The following is a 22,062-nucleotide window of genomic DNA, read 5'->3' as shown; positions in this document are numbered from 1 at the left end:
TTAAAGTTCTTTCGGACCGCAAGTCACCTCCGCTTCCGGCGTTATGCCTATGGACTCTAATTTCCAAAATCGCTCGATGTCATCGGTGTTCAAAAGTGACGTCATAATGTTCAGCATATGATGCATTGTCCCCTCGCTTGTATTTGGCAGTGGGCCAGAAAGAAGATACCCAAGTTTCGACTGTACTGCCGTAGGTCCGTTGCCTCTAACAACGTGATTCTGAACTATCTTCCAGTAAGCATCTGCACCAATCAGCATTGCAATATCAAACGTCTCATGGCCAGTAACTGGGTGTGCTAATTTTAAACCTCGTACTCGTAGGTATGATAGGGACGTGATGTTTTTCTGCAGGTTCTGAAGCGGGGCGGCTATGGTGGACGTAATTAGGACGTCAATCGGAATCCGTTCCTTCCAGTCAGTGATAACGTGCACTGTGGCGGTTTTCATTATCTGCACATTTTGAGATGAATGACCAAATGCTGCTAAGTAGATTGTCTCTGTACCAGTCTCTTTAACATTCAATTCATTCGCAAGTTTCTCTGTGATAAAAGATCTCTGAGCACCTTTATCGAACAAGATATTTGCTTCAATCATACAGTTGTCGGAACTTACTTTGCCAACGGCGGTCTTCAGGAGAACATTAGATCTTGCCTGTGTGGAAGAATGAAGAATTGTATGTGCCGTAGCGCTGCCTTGGAATGGAGAGGCATCAGGATTCAGGGAAGATCTCGTATTCCTCTGCTCACAGATGGCGGTATGATGTTTTCGCTGACAGTTGCGACATCTGTTGTGGGATTTACACAATGCTACTTGGTGTGAGTTTGACAGACAGTTGAAACACATTTTCTTCTGTTTAACAATTTGAACCCTGTCGTTGGTTCTCTTGTTACAATTTGTTGCAAAATGTTCTCCATCGCAGAAATGACAGGTCACCTTCAGATGTTTAATGTCTTCGTTTGATCTTGACGGCATGAGTTTTTTCCTCAGACATCTACTTCCGGTATGGAATGACGCAGTCGGCATATGTGCGACGTAAACCAGAAGTTCCCGTGTGTCGCCTTCTCGCATGATGGCAATCTCTTTCTCGATGGCACATCTTAGATCGGGGAGCATCCAGCGATTGGTCCCATGATCACGTGCCATACTTTGACGTACTGCGGTCGGTAACTTGTCTCTTATGATAGGCACCAACAGATTCCCATACGTCTCTTGACACTCTTCTAGTGATTCTAATCCTCTTATGCTGGTCTCTAGTCTATCATAAAATGCTTGAAGACTATCAGGAGTGTTCTTTGGTGGATCTAATTGGATCAGCGATTGCATCAGCGCCTCTACTATCTTTTCTGGCTGTCCGAATCGTTGTTTTAGTAGCTCGATAGCTTTCATATAGTTCACGTTTGTTAACTGGAATCCCGCTATGCACGAACTCGCTGCGCCATGAACTAATGCACGAAGATATGCAAAATTCTGCACGTCTGATAGTGCCTGGTTTTGGTGTACAGAACATTCGAAACTGTCCCAGAACGTCTGCCACTCTACAATATCCCCGTGGAACGACGGCAGAGATAGTTTTGGCAGCTTTTGAAATGAAACACTCTGGTTGGTCATCTTCTTCGTGGTAGATACCTCAAGTGTGTGCCGATTCAATTCCGGAAGACCCGGCTGTATTTCGTCTAATGCGCAAACAATTTCTTTATCGGGTTCCGGTTGCCCACTGTTGTTTTCGTCTTGCGAAACGTTCGATGTAATTTCTTTTTTGTTTCCGATACGTTTATTCAGATTATCTTTAAGTCTTTGTATCTTTAACTCTAGATCGAATGAATATGATTTTCCCTCGACCAGTTCCGATGATAAATCTTCGATATCGTTATGGTTGACGATCTTATCGTTCAGCGTTCTCACTTTTCCTGCTTCTTCCACAATCATGTGAAGTAATCTCTCGTACTCTGATGTCGTTAACTCGGTTGAGTCGAATCTCTCTAATTCTCTGGATATAAGGCGACGATGACCGTCGCGCATCGCAATGAGCTTGTTCAGCTGCATATTTCGACTCTTGACTAGTTTGTCACGGCACCAAAATGTCTTGTGATCGTATAAAAGGAAGAAAAACGTTGTGTCTAGTTCTCAATCTATTTCAAATCTCAATGTCTATAAACAACGAACTCACAGTTATGACGTTAACGTAACGTGACGTTCCGCGCAATGGCGCGAAAGCGTCGTAACATGTACAAATTCCCAACAGTACTTAATAATGTATGTAATACGTAGTTAATAATCCTCGAGATGGGTCGATGTATTTAACAAAATAGAAATACCCAATAGAGATAAACAATCGCATTGGAAAATTAAAGCGCTGAAGGTACTGAATTTGTTCGCTGTTGTATAATCCTAGACGCAACTCAGTTTTCAAAATTATGTTATAGCTTTTTATATCGCAAGTTTGAAATGAACACAACCCATTCAAATTTATAAAGAGTGTGTCTTAAAGCACAGGTCGCGACGTGTTTGTTGTTTTCAAACCATTAATAAAAAAGATAATTTAAGCTTCATTTTTGGAAAACATGGCTTAATGCATATGCATTAATTGTTATCCCAGTACCAGAGACTCTCTTTAAACGAAAAACACCACAAAATCAGATATGTCGTCCTTGATTAGCGTGTGCTCATTGCTCAGGCTAATCAGGGTGCACAGGCTAATCTTATTTGATATGCATTACGCCCCGTTTTCCCTGAAAGCAGCCAATATTTACAGATTTCAATGATAAACACTAGACTGGCCAATGTCGTCTTAAAAGCTGTTAAACATTATTGATTGCATACACACAATGCAGTGTACTAGTGGTGAACGTTAAACAGGCAGATGCGGTGGTTATCATTCCTAGCGTAGTAGAGCAGAAGCTCCTAGCATTCGTCGTCTGCATAATTTTTCTGCAGGCGGTGCGTATCTAAAAAATCGTGAATTTGTTAAACTCGTCTATAATAAATATATAAATATAAATATATATATATAAATATATATATAAATATATAAATATATAAATATAAATATATAAATATATAAATATATATATATATATATATATATATATATATATATATATATATATATATATATATATCTATATATATATATATATATATATATATATATATATATATTTAAGGGATATTTAATGTATTTTGTATATTTAATGTATATTTGATAAGGTTTTCTCGTATTCAACAGACCTATCCGTTTTGGATAATGCGTTATATATAGCCATCTGTAAGTGCAGAAAACTGTACATTTTTTTTATTACAACAAAACGATTTTTGCTGAGAATTCAGGGGTTTGTATTTATATTTCAATTGTTCCAATAGCTCCAGTCTTGAGAGGCTAAGTAACGTCTTTTGGTATTATAGGCGTCTCATTCTTTGGTAAACGGTTCATTGCCATACGCATAGATCAACAAAGTTCTCTCCGGCTGCTGGGTCCGTGTATATACCGTCTTTTCCATTTTCATTTTGTATTCGACACAACGAAAAACAAGAATACGCCTATATAAGACCATACCGGGGTATTCCGATTTTCTTATAACCGGAACAAAAAACAAAGTTGAGTTCTTTGTATCGTTTTTCGGTGTACTAATAACAAACTCAAACACAAATCTTATTTCCCTATTTATATTTCGTTTCAATTTTAATTATACAAAAATCAATATATGAAAAGTGAAACACAGTGCCTGTTTCCATTTACCGTTCTTGAATTGATAAAACGGTATACGGAAAAACGAGGGGCGCTACGCTGTTTTGGGGAGATAAGTCGTGATTAATCTTTTTGCGCAGTTTTCTCCCTTAGATCTTATTATTTTAAAATACATAAATGTCGACAATTATAGAAATAGAATAGCCGAGTCTTAGGACAGCTATTGTTGGCTACTATAATGGAAAAAATAAATAGATCTAGTAACATTAAACTATGATACAAATGTACTAGTCTGCTTTTGTTTAAAATCATTGCATTTGAGTTCACGTATAACATGCATTTCGCTAATAATGGTACAATATACATCGTTTTTAAGGATTGCTTTTTTTCTTAAAGTAATTAAAACAATTGAATTATTTACTACATTGTATTTATATCTCTTTAAGCAATGACAAAACCCCCACATTTTTTGCTAAACATATAAATTCAATTAGTATGGGAAACAATTCCGCTGAGGGCATAGATGCCTCGTGAAGCCCTGTAACTGCACGTCGTGTGCCGTCCTGGTGGACTATCGTAGCACGCAGGTCTTGCATCTAACCAGTGATTTGTTGCAATAACAAGTTGCAAATATAGGGTGCGACACTGGTCCTGAATATCACACTAAATAGTGTTATAAAGTTCAGAGCATATGTTTTAATGCCTTACGGGTTCACGAACTGTGTTCTTTTAAAAGTGTTTCAGAATGATTATCTGTGGTGCTTCCTTTATATGATAAAGAAAATGTGCTTATAACAATTATACAAGTATGTGAAACTCTTTGCAATACAATTACATGATAATAATAATGAAAAAAATCAACGCTAATTAAAATCCGTTAGTCAAAACACAATATCAGTAGAGCTATGACATTGTTACGAATAATAAATTTCATGAATAACGTTTTTTTACTTTTTTTTGGTACGTTTTTTTTTTCCTCTTTTCAAATGACTGTTTTAATGAACTGGATGTATATAAAAGGAATACAATAATACATTTTTCGACTATTGCATGTACTTTAATATATCACGCAAGCCAACGCTTGATTGAAGGCGCGTTCCTCTTCCCTGCTCACGGCCACCACCACATTGAAGAACTAATCAATAAAATAAGCTCTGAAACTCATAAACATGTATATCATTGACTCGGCAAATCATACACGTATAGTCTCAGATATGCACGCTTTTCTATAAAGGTGTTCGAGTTTCATTTTAGGAGTCAACCAAGGTCTAAAACGGAACGTTTCAACGCGTTCGAGTAGTTTCTATAGGCGTGACGCATACTATTCGCCTTCTTTATGAAATGTAACGTTTAAAGTCAAATTTTTTTAGCGGCGTTATAATATCATTGGAAGGAAAATATTTTGTTACCATTGACTTAATCTTGAGCGCTCTTTCCGGAACATTAAATATGTTGTTTAATTAGTTATTAAATAGGCACATTTATGAATAATATTAATAATATTATTTAAAAAATTTCATGCGCAAAACGGTTTCATAAAAGGTGTTTGGTTATAACACTTTCAATGCTAAAATCAGTAGATATATCACCGTTCAGTTGTGAAATGTAACATGTATTTGTACTTAATCAAACGAATTTTGGATATTATATATTAGACAACTTCGGTTTAACCATTTCATAAGATTCAAACATTTTTTTATTTATTCTCCCTTTGTCATGTCTTTTCTTTCAATATTGGCAGTACTAATACAACTTTAACATTATATTATGTAAGGTGATGCTAAAAGTAAAACATAGGGGACATTTTAGCAGCCGCCGCCGATTATTGTGCTTCTTAAACCATCATTTGGGTCTAAGGGGTAATAATAATTGGAAAACAGGACACAGGGGAAGGGGTATTACAGCTCTTTAAATGTAAGAACCTCCCCCTGATTATCGGACTAAAACGAGTTTGTTTTGTTACATTAGTACTGAATTTGCATAGTATAGGGGCAAAGAACAAGACGTGTCATTAGAGGCTCATTATAGCCCTATCAATTTGGTTGGATCGACATGAAATACCGGTACGTTGGGAAACATTTAGATATCAGATTGTGATCATTTCACTTTAAAAGAATACATTATTTGGAAAAACAACTGAAAATATCCACGTCTTCTTCCCCGGTCTTCTTCCCTTACGGCTTGTTTCCCCCCCCCCCCCCCCCCCCCCCCCTCAAACATGCACGTAAAAAGTCATGCTGATCGAAATAAGTGATTTATTCTTATGTAAGATAATAAAGTACGCGCAAAAGCCACGAATGAGAAACCTCCCCAAGACACAGAGCAAAGATCTATATATAAAAATGTTTGTTTATAGATCGTTGAACTGCGCCATTCTTTTTTTAGTAAACCGTAATACCAAACCAAGAAGGGTAAACGGGACCAAGTTTTAATCATTGATTTTCGTTAAATGAAGACTGAAATGAAATTTTAAGAAGGAAAAACGTTTCGTTTTTTTTTTATAAATAGAACATTGAAAAACGATATAAAGAAGTTAATTTTGTTTTCGTGCTTTGTTTTTGTTTCGGTTATTATAAAATCGGAATATGAACTAATAGGCGTTAATTTTCATGTTTCGTTGTGTCAAAATCAAAACGAAGAAGGAAACGACGGTATATACACGGACCCTGCTGAGACTGAAGTTTGACTTTGTTTATATTGGTACTTCTAAATATTTGCTAAGTGCAACAACAGCTCTGGCTTGAAAGAACAGCAGTCTCCTACCGGGTAAATGTTGTCGGAGTATCATCATGATGAGTCGCGTTCTGCGAAAACTGGGCAAAATGCATGTGCGTAAAGTTCCAAATTAGCCTGTGTAGTCCGCACAGGCTAATCAGGGACGACACTTTTCGCCTAAATTGGATTTTTGCTAAGAAGAGACTTCATGTAAACAAAAAATGTCATACACGCGGAAACTGATGTCCCTGGTTAGCCTGTGCGGACTGTACAGGCTAATCTGGGACGACACTTTACGCACATGCATTATGTCCAGTTTTCTCAGAACGAGACTCATGATCTTCATAAGTTTTACAAACCTAGCTTCAGTACTTGTTATTTATGTCCGGATGCAGAATTTAATGTTCACTTATTTATGTAACCATAGCAAACACATTACTTAACACAACACTACACTAATACTAACATACCGTGCATATAATGCATATGACCATCTACCCACATACTAAGTTTCATCAAACTAGCAGTAGCTGATGTACTTCTTGAGTTATCGCAGGATCCAGATTTTTTTGGACAGATGGACAGAAGGATAAAACTACTACATACAGCTTTATACTCATGAAAATGACTTTATTACTTGTTTAGTTACCACAGGATCAAGATTTGTTAATAAGAACAGACAGACGGACAGGCAGACAATATTGGAAAAGATTGACATAGCCTGCATATTCCCCATACAGGCCTCTACACACAAATTAAGTTTCATCAAACTAGCTTACTTATTTATTGGGTAATTGCAGGATTCAAAGTTTTGTTTTCAATTATTGCAACATTTATTGTCCGTATTCGGTTAATTTGAGTCACTTACGCCCATAAAACTCATTTCAATGGTTATATGTATTAACATTATACAACTACAACGATAATAGAATATAAAGACACGATAACTTTTTATTGTGGTAATATAATTCTGAGAATGAGCTACACAAGTCATGGAGTTCTAATCGAACAGCGTTAAGTATATATAACAAAATCAATCGCCTGTATAAGAGCAAACATCAAGCAGTCTCTAACATGTATGTTTATTTGCATACAAAAGTTAGCACAATGCACTCGAACAAATAGTTTGATTCAAATACATGTATAAGTGTGAAGTATAATAATTTATTTAGTAATGAAATTCGACACACCGTAAAATATATTCAATCGGCAAGATTGTCAACTTGTAACAAAACAAATGCGTCTTTGTTGATCTGTGAAACATTTATCTGTGAAGTATGTATAACTTTGTTGTTGAACCAGGTCTTCAACTTTGTATCGTACATATCTAATTTAATTCAAGTAATTGTGCAACACTTAAGTAGGATCTGCAGGCACTTAAGCTACCTACATACACAATGTCCGCAGTCCCTACATCCAACTTTAAGCTTTTGAGCACAATTATTTTTTGCGTTTTAAGAAAAAAATCAAAGTGACCATGACCTTGATCCGACCGCCCCCCCCCCACCAAAAAAAGCATTTCCAAGCTAGGTCTGCCTGTTGTAAGCAACCAAGGTACATACTTTCAAGACAAGTATGCATTTAAACTAAAATTATAAAATTATTAAGTGAAAATTGTTGTTCTCTTTATAGCAACAGTGACCTTGTCTCGTTCTTCTCCAAAATAATTCCAATGCTAGGTATATATGTATACATGTACCTTCAACCACAAGTTATTTAGCAGATACTGTTTGTTGTGAGATTATCAACAGTGACCTTAATTTTTATCCGACTGGCCCATATGAAATACCAAACTAGGCATTTATGCAAGTATTCTACTAAAACTAATTCCGTGCAACACTTCCATTCAAACTCATGTCATTGAGCGGAAACAGTTTTTTAGAAACAGTGACCTTGACCTTACCTCGACTGGCCCAAATCACAATTTCACGTGTGGTCTTCAATAAGATACTTACATGTACAAACACAATTTCCTTATAATACCTTGTGCCAAAGTAAAATTAATTAGTGAAACCTTTTTTCTATTTTGAGAATCAGTGACTTTTACCTTGGCAAGACAGGCCCATAGTGCAATCAAAAGCTATTTCTATGTTTAAGTTACAAGATACAGCCTATCCAGCAATAAGCGGTCAACCGCAGGGGTTCCCAAAATATACAAGGTTTTTATAATAAGCATATAAAACATAACACATAACAAAAATATAATAAATATAAACATAAATACAAGTTACAGAAGAAGTAAATGATTCTATTTTTTTCGCACAGGACACACGTTTTCTACATATTTTTCTTACACATTTATATGCGATTTGTTTGATTCAAACATGTTTTCATACAATGCCCACTTAGGAACACATTCATAAATATAAAGAGTAGTCATGATGCTTTTGTTTCAGATCACAGTTAATCACAGTCAATTACTGTCAATCACAGTCATTCACCGAGCACAGTTGCAGCTGCATCAAGAGAAAAGTTCGTCTGCTCTAAAATACCACGAATGAAATCCACAGGATACTGGGGGAACATGACATGAAGGGTGGTTAGTCTTCTCCTCTGCTCCACTTACAGACCGGCGTATTCTGCACTGTTTTCCTCAGCATCGGCCATTCTGACTGCCCCCATTCTTTGAACAAATTCATCATCATTCTCCTCTCTTTCCTCAGTCTCCTGTGTCTCCCATGTCTGAACGGTTTGTTGCAGCCTTTGACTGTTCACTAATAATAATAAATACTTTAATGGAACTAAAGATGACTACAAGTTTTAAGCTTTACAAATACTAACGCTATGCACAAATGTTATTGAACTTAGACAAACAAGGGCTGTTTGTAAAACATGCATGCCCCCCATATGGGCTGTCAGTTGTAGTGGAAGCCATAGTGTGAATACGTTTTTTTGTCTCTGTGAACTTGACCTTTGACCTATTGACCTGAAAATCAATAGGGGTCATCTGCAAGTCATGATAAATTGATCCCATTATGCTGGATGAGAGAGTCCACTAGGCATAAATGGGTTAAAGTTTTAGGAAAGAAAAATACAATGATATGTGACCTTTGACCTTGAAAGATGACCTTGACCTTGACTTGTCACCACTCAAAATGTGCAGCTCGGTGAAAAACACATGCATGCCAAATATAAAGTTGCTATTTTCAATATTGCAAAAGGTATCAAACTTTAACCAAGGTTAAAGTTTTTGATACTTTAACCAAGGTTAAGGTTTTTGAACACACACATACAATGAATGAAATATGGGCTGTCAGTTGTAGTGGCAGCCATTGTGTGAATACGTATTTTGTCACTGTGACCTTGACCTTTGACCTAGTGACCAGAAAATCAATAGGGGTCATCTGCCAGTCATGATCAATGTTCCTATGAAATTTCATGATCCTAGGCGTAAGCATTCTTGAGTAATCATCCGGAAACCATTTTACTAGTTCGAGTCACTGTGACCTTGACCTTTGACCTAGTGACCTGAAAATCAATAGGGGTCATCTGCCAGTAATGGTCAATGTACGTGTGAAGTTTCATGATCCTAGGCCTAAGCGTTCTTGAGTTATCATCCGGAAACCATCATGTGGACGGACCGACCAACCGACGGACCGACCGACCAACATGTGCAAAACGATATATCCCCTCTTCTTTGAAGGGGGGCATAATTATGTTATGTAATATAATAACTTCCCAATTCATTAACGTCATTTGTATACACTTTTTTTTAATAAAAAGTATTACCTTTCTTGATAATATTTGTAGCTTGTGTTCCAAAAATGTATTATAAAATATTTGACAAAACATAACCAAATATAATTGAAAATATAGCCACTGTTTCTAGTTATTATAATCGCAAACATTTAATACATTATCAAACTCTTGGGGCTATGATTAAAAATGTGCTGACATTTTCGTCATGGTATACCTACCTGCACCTGGCTTGTTTCCTTTATTCTCCAGTCGACGCAAGAATGCATCATTAGTCCTTCAACAGAAAGAAAACATGGCTAGATATAAATATAAACAAAGTAAAAGACCAGTTGCATCAGCAAGAGATTATTCTAAAATTCACTACATTATTGATGAAATGTGACCCACTGCCCGAGAATTCAACAAAAGAACACGACAAGCGCAAACACTAATGAATACAATTTGGGACGGTGCCTTTGAGATGTCAATGCATAGTACATTGCGTTGCATTTATTACTATAAATATAATAACGACCTCGAATCTCAGACTGTGTAAAAAATTTAGAATGTAACAAAAATATTAAACAAAAAAACACTATGTGAATTACATAATTCTGTTGTCATATCTTTATATCTGTCAAAGCAAAAAACCTAGGTCGCTTTTAAACAATATTTTGCTAAGGAAGGAGAAAACTCTGCAAGCAAGCAACCAAACTTCTGAAAAAGTGACAAATAACAGGTGGTAGACAAGCCACACATGTACAGATAAAACACAATATACAATAGCCATATAATGAAATTTAATAAACATTTTAAGCCAATCTGGGTTGAGCTGTGACCGTTTCAAGGCGATGTAAACAGTTCTAATCTTATTTTGTATTTAAGATTAGGTTGCTTAAATTTTGTATACGGTAGTCAATAAATCACTTGCTGCAAATAAGCAGACTAGCGGATAATATCAAAACTGCCACTTTATTATTGGGAAACGTATTTGGAATTTATAATCATTTCAAAGGAAAATTCCAAAATAGAAATCAACTGGATGCACAGCTTCCATGACAAGACATACCTTCTTTTCTGTTCATCCCATCGTTGTTGTTGAGATGCTGCTTCCTCTTGTTTACGCCTCTCATTTGTCTCGGCCTGGAAAAGGTCATGTTTATTAAAAAAAATCTATTTAACAGTGTGGCTCGTATTAATTTGTCATAGAGGAATTTAAATTACAGTCATGATAGGTTAGGTAAAACATTATAACATGTTTGAAAACAATTTCTAATTGATATAGCTAATGTTTTGAATAAGTAATTGCAGTTATTAGTGGTAGTCTAGTTTAAGTACTGGAATCAGTGACCTGACCTTTGATATCTAGAAAAACAAGTTTTCCGCGGTCTGAGACATATGCCCCTCCAAACAGGGTTTTGAACTAGTGACCCCAATTTAAATAGGGGTCATCTACTGTCAAAGGCTAATATGCATGGGAAGTATCAAGCCAATCACTGTGAATCAGTATATTCATTAATGAGTTATTGATCAGATACAATGTTCACACTTACTGTGCCAGTGACCATGACCTTTGACCTAGTGACCCCAATTCCAATAGGGGTCCTCTACTGTCCAAGGCCAATTCACATGAACAGCATCAAGCCAATTGGTGAATCAGTTGACGAGTTATTGATCGGAAACGATTTCACACTTGGTGTGTACCAGTGACATTGACCTTTGACTTAGCGACCCCAATAGGGGTCATCTACTGTCCAAGGCCAATGCACATGCCAAGTATCAAGCCAATCGGTGAATCAGTTGACAAGTTATTGATGGGAAATGATTGTAAACTTAGTGTGTTACAGTAACCTTGACCTTTGATCTAGTGACCATAATTTCAATAGGGATCATCTCCTGTCCAAGGCCAATGCACATAGGAAGTATCAAGCCAATTGGTGAATCAGTTGATGAGTTATTGATGGGAAACAATTTAACACTAAGTGTGTAACAGTGATCTTTGACTTAGTAACCCCAATTTCAACAAGGGCTGTTTGTAAAACATGCATGCCCCCCTATATGGGCTATAAGTTGTAGTAGCAGCCATTGTGTGAATACGTTTTTTGTCACTGTGAACAAAGGTGGTGGTGGTGGTGGTGGTGGTGGTGGTGGTGGTGGTGGTGGTGGTGGCGGTGGTGGTGGTGAAGGTTGTGGTGGTGGTGGTGGTGGTTATTGATACAATGCATTACAAAAATGCAGTTAGCCTTACATTTAGTAAAATTTAAATATATTACAAGGGAGGCAAATGCTGTAACAACAAGGGCTGTTTGTAAAACATGCATGCCCCCCATATGGGCTGTCCGTTGTAGTGGCAGCCATTGTGTGAATACGATTTTTGTCACTGTGACCTTGACCTTTGACCTAGTGACCTGAAAATCAATAGGGGTCATCTGCGGGAAACAATCAATGTACCTATGAAGTGTCATGATCCTAGGCAAAAGCTTTCTTGAGTTATCATCCGAAAATCATTTTACTATTTCGGGTCAACGTGACCTTGACCTTTGACCTAGTGACCTCAAAATCAATAGGGGTCATCTGCAAGTCATGATCAATCTACCCATGAAGTTTCATGATCCTAGGCGTATGCGTTCTTGAGTTATCATTCAAAAACCATTTTACTATTTCTGGTCACCGTGACCTTGACCTTTGACCTAGTGAGCTAAAAATCAATAGGGGTCATCTGCAAGTCATGATCAATGTACCTATGAAGTTTCATGATCCTAGGCCCAAGCGTTCTTGAGTTATCGTCTGACAACCACCTGGTGGACGGACCGACATGAGCAAAGCAATATTACTCCCTCTTCTTCGAAGGGGGGCATAAAAAAAAAAAATGGGGGGGGGGTGGGTTGGGGGCGTGGGAGGGTAGAGGGTGAGAGGGGGTATAATTCGAGGTGAGGTAATTAATAAGATGTTTAAAAAAATGTGATGGGGTGGGAAGGGGGGGGGGGTAGGGCGGGTAGAAGGGTGAGAGGGGGTAACAATGTGGGGTGGGGTAATTCATAAGATATTATTAAAAAAAATTGGGGGGGGTGGGGGTAGGGAGGAGTAAAAAGGGGGGTATAATGTGGGGTGTGGTAATTTACAAGATGTTTAAAAAAAATGGAGGGGGGGGGTGGGGGGACGGAGGATGACAGGGGATAATAATGTGGGTTGTGGTTATTTATACAATGTTTTGAAAAATGGGGGGGAGGGTGGGGGGGGAGTAGGTGGAGTGGGGGGTGAGAGGGGGTAATAATGTGGGGTGCGGTGTTTTATTAGATTTAAAATAAAATAATTGGGAGGGGTCATCTGCCAGTCATGATCAATCTACCCATGAAATTTCATGATCCTAGGCGTTTGCGATCTTGAGTTATCATCTGGAAACCATTTTACTATTATAGGTCACCGTGACCTTGACCTTTAACCTAGTGACCTGAAAATCAATAGGGGTCATCTGCGAGTCATGATCAATCTCCCTATGAAGTTTCATGATCCTAGGCGTATGCGTTCTTGAGTTATCATCCGGAAACCATTTTACTATATTAGGGTCACCGTGACCTTGACCTTTGACCTAGGGACCTGAAAATCAATAGGGGTCATCTGCGAGTCATGATCAATCTACCCATAAAGTTTCATGATTCTAGGCGTATGCGTTCTTGAGTTATCATCCAGAAACCATTTTACTATTTCGATCACCGTGACCTTGACCTTTGACCTAGTGACCTGAAAATCAATAGGGATCATCTGCCAGTCATGATCAATCTACACATGAAGTTTCATGATCCTAGGCGTATGCGTTCTTGAGTTATTATCCGGAAACCATTTTACTATTTCGAATCACCGTGACCTTGACCTTTGACCTAGTGACCTCAAATTCGATAGGGGTCATCTGCGCGTCATGATCAATCTACCCATGAAGTTTCATGATCCTAGGCGTATGCGTTCTTGAGTTATCATCCGGAAACCATTTTACTATTTCGGGTCACCGTGACCTTGACCTTTGACCTAGTGACCTCAAAATCAATAGGGGTCATCTGCGAGTCATGATCAATGTACCTATGAAGTTTCATGATCCTAGGCCCAAGCGTTCTTGAGTTATCGTCTGACAACCATCTGGTGGACGGATGTACCGACCGACCTACCGACCGACTGACCGACATGAGCAAAGCAATATACCCCCTCTTCTTCGAACGGGGGCATAATTATGGTCATCTACTGTCCAAGGTAGATGAACATGGGAAGTATCGAGCCATTGTGAATCAGATGACGAGTTATTGATCAGAAACAAGTGTAATCTTAATGTGTTACAGTGACCTTGACCTGGTGAACCCAATTTCAATAGGGGTCATCTACTGCCCAAGGCCAATGCACATGTGAAGTATCAAGCCAATCGGTCAATTCGTTGACGAGTTATTCATCGGATACCAACTGGTCGACCGACATTCAGACTGGTCTACGGACAGACAGCCAGCAAAACAATATACCCCTTCTTCCTCTAAGAGGGGCATAATAAAGCCCTTCTCAACCCTTTAATCTCCTTACCCATATACCAAGTAAATTGCAAAAATGGGTCTTATGCCATATGCAGCCAGCATAGCTCCAGCCCAGCCTGCGTATCCGACTTCCAAACAGAGCGTGACTTTACAATGGACAGCCTAGATCCAAATCAGACTGTGCAGGCAAGTCTGAAGCTATGCTGGCTGCATATGGAATAAACCCCATTTTTGCATGGCGTGGCCAATGTTATGGTGTCTTTGCGTGATTTCAGTATATGCATGCGAGCATAAGAGCAGGCTAAAATGAGATGAATTGATGGACATCTAAAGAGATCTTGTCGCTCAAATGTGTACGAACTTTCATGGTCATAGCAAGGTATGATAAGGATATTACAAATATTTTTTCTGTGACTGTAAACATCTTTTAGCTTGAGAAAAAAGGGGTCATATTTCCACGACTAATAGTTAATTGTTAAAGCAATTTTAATACAAATGTCTTTGTTTCATCATTTACTGAAGGATTCAGTTTTTCAGCCGGACAGATTTAGAGAACAAGAGGGCCATGGTGGCTCTGTATCATTCCACTGTTTTTTATGCGAAAAAAGCGTGCAATGCGCATGGGTTGAAATGTACTCCAGCATGTGACTTTCTCTTTCTATCCCTCGTCCCACTGGGCGCTTAAAGTTGGAACGGTGAGCATTTTTTATATATGGACTACGGTGTTAACTAAACAGACTAAAAAGTCCGGGAATTGTCGCACAGGTCCTTTGCTTATAACGTAGGTACATTTATCTCTCCAAAAGATATTGTCGTTCTTTCTATTTCACATATTTTTAGATGCTGAAGATCAAATCTACACATGTTCTACAAGATTAATGAAAGTTCCTTCATTCAATCATGAATCTTTTTCCAAAATTCCAAAAAGTGTTTGCAGGTTTCAAAGTTTCTGTTACTTATATAGTTCATGACATATGCAAAATACCTAATGATGTAGATCACCTGAACTTTACTTCATTCTTGAGGCATACATGCCATAATTTTTCAGACCAATTCCGGGACATTGAGTTAAATTGTCCGGGACTTTTACCGATTTTCCGGGACATGTTTAAAATGTAGGGATATTTATAGACATATGCATTTTTGGTACGTTTTTTTTGTTTCGCATCGTTAATTGCAAAAGTTCGAAAGCCTATCCGAAATACACTTGATCTATTAACGTCAAATTAAACATTACTACTTCCGTTACTAGACACAAGCCACGTGTTTTCAGTGTAAGCGTTCTAAACATAGATGGTGACGTCACTGCGTTATTGTTATTTAGACCGGTGTGTAACACGTAGTTGTTGATACGCCTTTATTCATTTATAACATTTATACAATAAAAAATACAACAATACAGTACCGTTAGATCGTCAACTCAAATCAATTCACATTACATACTCATTTTTTTTACTCAACTTCTTTGTCGGTTAAACGTGCGCACATAAACTGCTTTTAATTTTTTACTCAGCGATGTTGGACTTCAGATGTGTGAACAACTATCCTTTGCCCATACGCAGCGGGGCGGGAAATAATGACGTAGTAGATTAAAGTCAATTAACAACCATATTAAACAATGCCGCCTTTTTGGTTTGACCGCGAACGTGAGACAATCGATATGATAACAGGACCCCTGTTAATTGATCAAATTTGACACATAGCGTAGTCTGCCTATTCGGGTAGGCATTGTCATGGAGACGCTGCAGATATACACAGATTCGAGGTGCAGTTAAGCCTAAGAAAAGGTACATGTATATATGGATTTTGTAAATTCCAGGACATTTGACAGATGTCCGGGACAGCGGGACAAGTTCTTCATTTCCGGGACTGTCCCAGACAATCCGGGATGTATGGCATGTATGCTTGAGGCATTAGCGAGTGTAGCAGGATTGTTAACGTGGTGAAAAAATTGTTTATTGTAAAAAAGAAGATATTTGCCTGAGGAAACATAAAGTTACAAGTTTTTCAGGTTCATGAGGTGCCGAAAGGCAGTAGGAATGATAACTTTGTACAGGTTGTTTGTTAAACAAAGTAAATGTTTATGAGACAAAAAATTGAATTATAATACATCAAGATGTTGCGATCATGGCAACACTACTTGCATATGGCGTGAGGTTTAGAGAGATATCATGACAAACAATTAGCTTGACCTAACTTTCCTTTACTTTTTCCATCTGACATTGGTTACCTGTCACGTTTGTTTTTGAAAAATACTAGGATTGCCATATATTGAAATAAGGTGTCTGACGGCCAGGCTTTTTCCGCTCCATTTTGGGAAAACGCCACACTAGAATTTTGGGAATTTCGTGTCGTGAAAACCCCCATTTTGGGAAAAAAAATTAATGACAAAATTGGCTCAATTGGGAAAAATTATCGCATGTAAAAAGTGTTTCTTATATTTCAAAGAAGCCGTTAACTGGTAAATAACGACTATTTTGATAACTTTTTATTAAAATTTTACAAAATATTATGAACATGTGTAATAAGTGCAGGTTTTTTAATCTGAATTTGGGGAAAAGGCCTGACCTTTTTTGAGGTGAAAAAAAACTGCGCGAAGCGCCGGATTTTAAGGAAAATAAGGAAAGTCTTTAATAATCATTAACATCTTTTACAGTTTTTAAAACAAATTCAAGGCAACAAATTATTTAATTATGCAATACTTTCTATTTTCTAAACCGGATCAGGTTAACTCATATATTTTAAGGTTAAAAAAAAAAAAAAACATAAAAAATTTTGTTTTGGAATTGGGATTTTTTTTTTCAATTGGGAAAAAAACAACCAGATTTGCATTGGGAATGGGGCCGAATTTCGGACCCATGGCATAGGGCGGAAAAAGCCTGCTGACCTATTCTCTGATAGGTTGCTAGTAAAAGACTTACCGGCAGTCATGTTATAAACAAGGGGATTGTTCACGGCATTGGTAGAATATTTTTTATTTTCTCCTTACTTCTTTGCTACAGAATATTAAAATCACTTAATTTCAATGTAACAATTTGTTGTTAAGTTTATCTTGAACAAATATTTTTTGCAATCTGTTTATAAATCATAAAATGATGTCATTAAAAAAAAATTATAAATAGGGCCTATAATATACAAGAATTTTGAGAATGTTAACATAAAAGAATAATACTAACCATTTGGTGAAAACAAACAAAACAATACAATTTTTTTTATAAAATGTTATATACACACAAGGTTAATGGACTTAATATAAACACACACACTTGAGTGTTCTTCTTGTGTTAATGATGTATAAAACTGAGTTAAATTAATATATCCCGGTGTGACCCAAATTTGACGATGTAACAGTTACATGAAGCAATATATAGCAAATAATGAAAGAAATAATGAAATGTTTAATAGCACAAAATAATATTTTAAACTCGGCTGTATTACTTTGAAATGATTCCAAGACAATAATCATCCATTTAATCAATACAAATAGAACATCGTCGAATTTAGGTGTCGTCGAATTTGGGTTGCGGTAGGATATATAATTTGTTTACCTTTCAATATCTTGCATTTCACTTCTTTAGTTCAATGCTATTTCAAGTAACTGAACATCGTGACAAACATAATAAAGCAGAATATGCATATGAATCTGATTATACACAGATCCACTATCGTATAAATCAAATCATGTTTGTCTATTTCCATGTTCGAAAGATCCTCTTCTAAATTGTTTTACTTCGCGAGTAGACTGAACTCCCAATTTGCAAACAGACACACTGGTTTCCGTGCACATTTCTAAACAAAATATGTGTTTCTTGTATCTAAAACGTAGTCTTTTTCGTTGACAAACACATTTCATTATTCATATAAAACTATATGATGTCAGTCGTTAATTCGATAATATATTTGTCATTTCTATAATCTTAATTTTCGCTTCACAACGGCGCCATTTGGATACGAAATACCAAACACATTTTATGAAACCGATTATAATTGGAAGATTGGGAAACGACAGCCAATTATATCGCTAGTTTTAAAAATGCTTAGGCAGTTTCTACCAGTGTAAAATGCGGAGAGATTTCGCGGGCCGTGGATATATTAAGCATAATTATGTTCATTTTTGTGACCCCCGGGGAAGGGTCCAATTTGACCCCAGGGGCATAATTTGAACAAACTAAGTAGAGAACTATTAGATGTCACTACATACCGAATTTGGTAGTCCTAGGCCCTACGGTTATGGACAAGAAGATTTTTAAAGTTTGCACAAAAAAGGCTTTATATAAGCATTTGTTCAATTTTGTGACCCCCGGGGCAGGGTCAAATTTGACCCCAGGGGCATAATTTGAAAAAATTTGGTAGAGGACTATTAGATGTCTCTACATACCCAATTTGATAACCCTAGGCCCAATGGTTATGGACAAGAAGATTTTGAAAGTTTTCACAAAATAGGCCTTATATCAGTAAATTTTCAATTTTGTGACCCCCGGGGAGGGGTCAAATTTGACCCCAGGGGCATAATTTGAACAAATTTGAAAGAAGTTTACCCAAGGAACATTCCTGAGAAATTTCATCAGAATTGGACCAGCACTTTAGGAGAAGAAGATGTTTAAAGAAAAAGTTAACGCACGGACGCACGCACGACAGACACAGGACCATGGCATAAGCCCCGCTGGCCTCTGGCCAGTGGAGCTAAAAACAGCCAAAGGGAAAACCAAGTTATAAATGCAGCAAATCCTGAAGCATGTGTATTTCTGTTTAAATATATATAGGATCTGGCATGAGTTGTCATATCATATCATATTTTATTAAACGAGTTCAGGAATTTTGTTAGTAAGCGAGCCTTTGGCGAGCTTACTAACGAATTTCCTGGACGAGTTTAATAAAATATGGTATGATATAACAACGAGTGTCAGATCTTTTTTATCACATGCTTTTAAATGAGCAAATTAAATAAATATATACGCTAACATAATGATAAATCCCGAATGTTGTTTACATTTTGTGACGTCATTTGACTTTGCAATGTCATTTCAGCAAAATAACAAAATGCGATTGGTCAATAAACAAAAACTGAGCCAATGAAAACGCTTAAAAATGTTGTAGTACTCATGTGTAATATAAAAAAATATGAAATGGTTGTATTACATGGGAAACAGGGTATAGCATGTGATAAATCTATAATATGTACATAAGATGTATAAATTGGCAGTATGCAGCAAAATACTGAATAAGCTTACATAAAACATATTTGTGACTGCATTGTTTTTGCACAACACTACTTCCCTTTTGTTGAAAAAAATAACTCACTACATTAAATTCAATTTGATTTGAAAATAAGATGCCAAGTGTTTTGAAGGAATACTAACACATAAGACATTACAGTTTGATTGATTTATTATTAGAATAAATTATCAAGACATGAACAATTTTCAAAAAGGCATGTTTTCAAACATCTGCCAAATACAGCCCTGATAAGCAATCTTACCACTGCTCTTTGTTTGGCTTTATGTTTCTCAATGTCTTCTTCCTCTTTTTTCTTTACAATGGATTTCCGTTGTTGCTGTTGTAGCTTAAAATAATACACAGCAATATATGAGAAATTTTGTAAGGCAATCGCTTTAAATAAATACATAAATATAAAGACAATTTTTTTTCCAAGAAAACAAAAATATATGAGATGAAGCTTAACCTGAAGTACAAGACGGAAAAACTAAATAACAATAAAACTCAACACAAACAATACTGCTTACCTAACTCATAACATAACTAATTTCAGCAAACACATCTATAACTTTCAAGAAATTGGTAAATAATTTCTTTGAGTTAACATTAATGAAATAGGAATTTTGAAAACTTATTTGTAAGCCTTTATCAATGAAATGATGAATCAAACCAGGCTCTGGGAAAACGGGGCTTATTGCATGTGCGTAAAGTTTTGTCCCAAATATGCCTGTTCATTCCAAAAATGGGAATCAGGGAAGACACTTTCCGAATTTAGGGTACTTTCCCTTTAAAGAAAGCCTTGTCAAAAAATCCAGTTCACGACGTGGACGTCAAAGTGATGTCCCCTATAAGCCTGTTCAGACTGCAAAGTGTAATCTGCACGTGAATGCATTTTCCCACAGCGAGACCAGCAAATGAACCCACAAGATACAGCAAAATACCTGGCGGCAGTGCTGTTCTTCATTTATTGAGGTCTGCACGAGGTGACTGAAAGAAAATAAATCAACAAAATATTGTACAATACCTGGCGCTGTACTTTATTTGGCGAGCTCTGCACGAGATGACTGCGAGACTCTAGCTGACTCACTTGGCCTCCACCTACAAAACAACCAAAAACATGTAAGCCTGACTCTGTGGAAACTGGACATAATGCATAGGCATTAAGTGTCGTCCCAGATTAGCCTGTGCAGTCCACACATGCTAATATGGGACAAAGCTTTCACCCTAGACTGCAGTTTTTGCTAAGAAGAGACTTCCTTCGAATAAAATACAAAGATGAAAGTAATAATGTCGTCCCTGATTAGCCTATGAATACTGCACAGGCTCATCTGGTACTATACTTCATCCACATGCATTAAGCCCCATTTACACATAGCGAGGCTCATGTGAGCCCTCAGATGACCAAAGTCCACAGTTAAGCATTATATCATATTTTTTATATTTATTTTTAAACCAGGTGGAGTACAATAATGTGTTGTGTGCTTATTATATGATTCAAATGAAATAAACATAAATGGGCACCTGCATGCATAAACAAAATATGTTGGAATGGGCTTATACCAACAACACCTGTAACGGGATTAATGATGGTTTTAATTATGGACAAGCACATATGTATAATTTAATAATTTACATAATTAAAGTGATATTATGGGCATTTTTCACTGTTGAATTGAGCTGAAAAGAATTAACAGGTCAAAACAGTTAGTTGAAATATGGTAACTGACCAAAGATCTGAAACTCATCTTGCTACCAGTTGTTTATTAAAAATATATTTTATATTCAATATCTTACATGACTCACCCAGTCCTCTAAGCCGAAATGATCAGTAAAACAAAATTGTGTCTTGTGTCGTATGAACGAATCTGCACTAAAACTAAATTTAGGTTCACATTGTACATGCATGATCAGTTGTCAAACAAAAGTACGGTTGATATTTAGATGTATTGTTTTTCTCTTTCCAAGATATGTTTTTAGTATGTTGATGCTGAATTAACAAATATACGTGTGTATGAAGTGAAAACACCAAACATAATCAACGGTTGTGATAGACACCTAAAAACTGTTAGATGCCCATAATATATCACTTTAATTTCTCTACTCCATTGTAAACCAATCAGTTCCCATTATGATTACTGCAGTATTACATTTTTAAATGCATTTCCATTCAACTGTCAAAGATTAATGTTATAAATACTACACATTGTGATAGAAAAGCAATAAATCATAATAATATGACTAAAGAACCCACTATCA

The 22,062-nt window shown here is 36.7% G+C and overlaps 1 protein-coding gene and 1 long non-coding RNA gene across 4 annotated transcripts; both read right to left on the bottom strand.

The window, feature by feature from the left end:
• LOC127835952 (uncharacterized) lies at positions 1-2,043 on the bottom strand. Its single transcript, XM_052362372.1, has one exon. The coding sequence runs from the start codon at positions 2,041-2,043 to the stop codon at positions 1-3; it is 2,043 nt and encodes a 680-aa protein (XP_052218332.1).
• Positions 2,044-7,328: 5,285 nt separating this feature from the next.
• Positions 7,329-20,086, bottom strand: LOC127836103 (uncharacterized). Of its 3 annotated transcripts, none has more exons than XR_008028584.1 (4): positions 20,069-20,086; positions 11,148-11,221; positions 10,318-10,373; positions 7,329-9,114 (listed from the first exon to the last, which is right to left on the bottom strand). It is a non-coding gene; the product is annotated as an uncharacterized LOC127836103 (long non-coding RNA). The 3 variants fall into 3 exon arrangements; XR_008028583.1 differs by lacking the exon at positions 20,069-20,086 and adding an exon at positions 18,333-18,530; XR_008028582.1 differs by lacking the exon at positions 20,069-20,086 and adding an exon at positions 18,138-18,281.
• Positions 20,087-22,062: the final 1,976 nt, after the last annotated feature.

The sequence above is a fragment of the Dreissena polymorpha genome, chromosome 6 (assembly GCF_020536995.1).
Source record: "Dreissena polymorpha isolate Duluth1 chromosome 6, UMN_Dpol_1.0, whole genome shotgun sequence".
Classification (NCBI taxonomy): domain Eukaryota; kingdom Metazoa; phylum Mollusca; class Bivalvia; order Myida; family Dreissenidae; genus Dreissena; species Dreissena polymorpha.
The sequence above is the reverse complement of the archived record's forward strand: the minus strand, read 5'-3'. Positions and strand labels throughout refer to the sequence as shown.

Excerpts from the sequence above, each read along its gene's own strand:
- LOC127835952 (XM_052362372.1), bottom strand. The coding sequence starts at position 2,043 with ATGCAGCTGAACAAGCTCATTGCGATGCGCGACGGTCATCGTCGCCTT.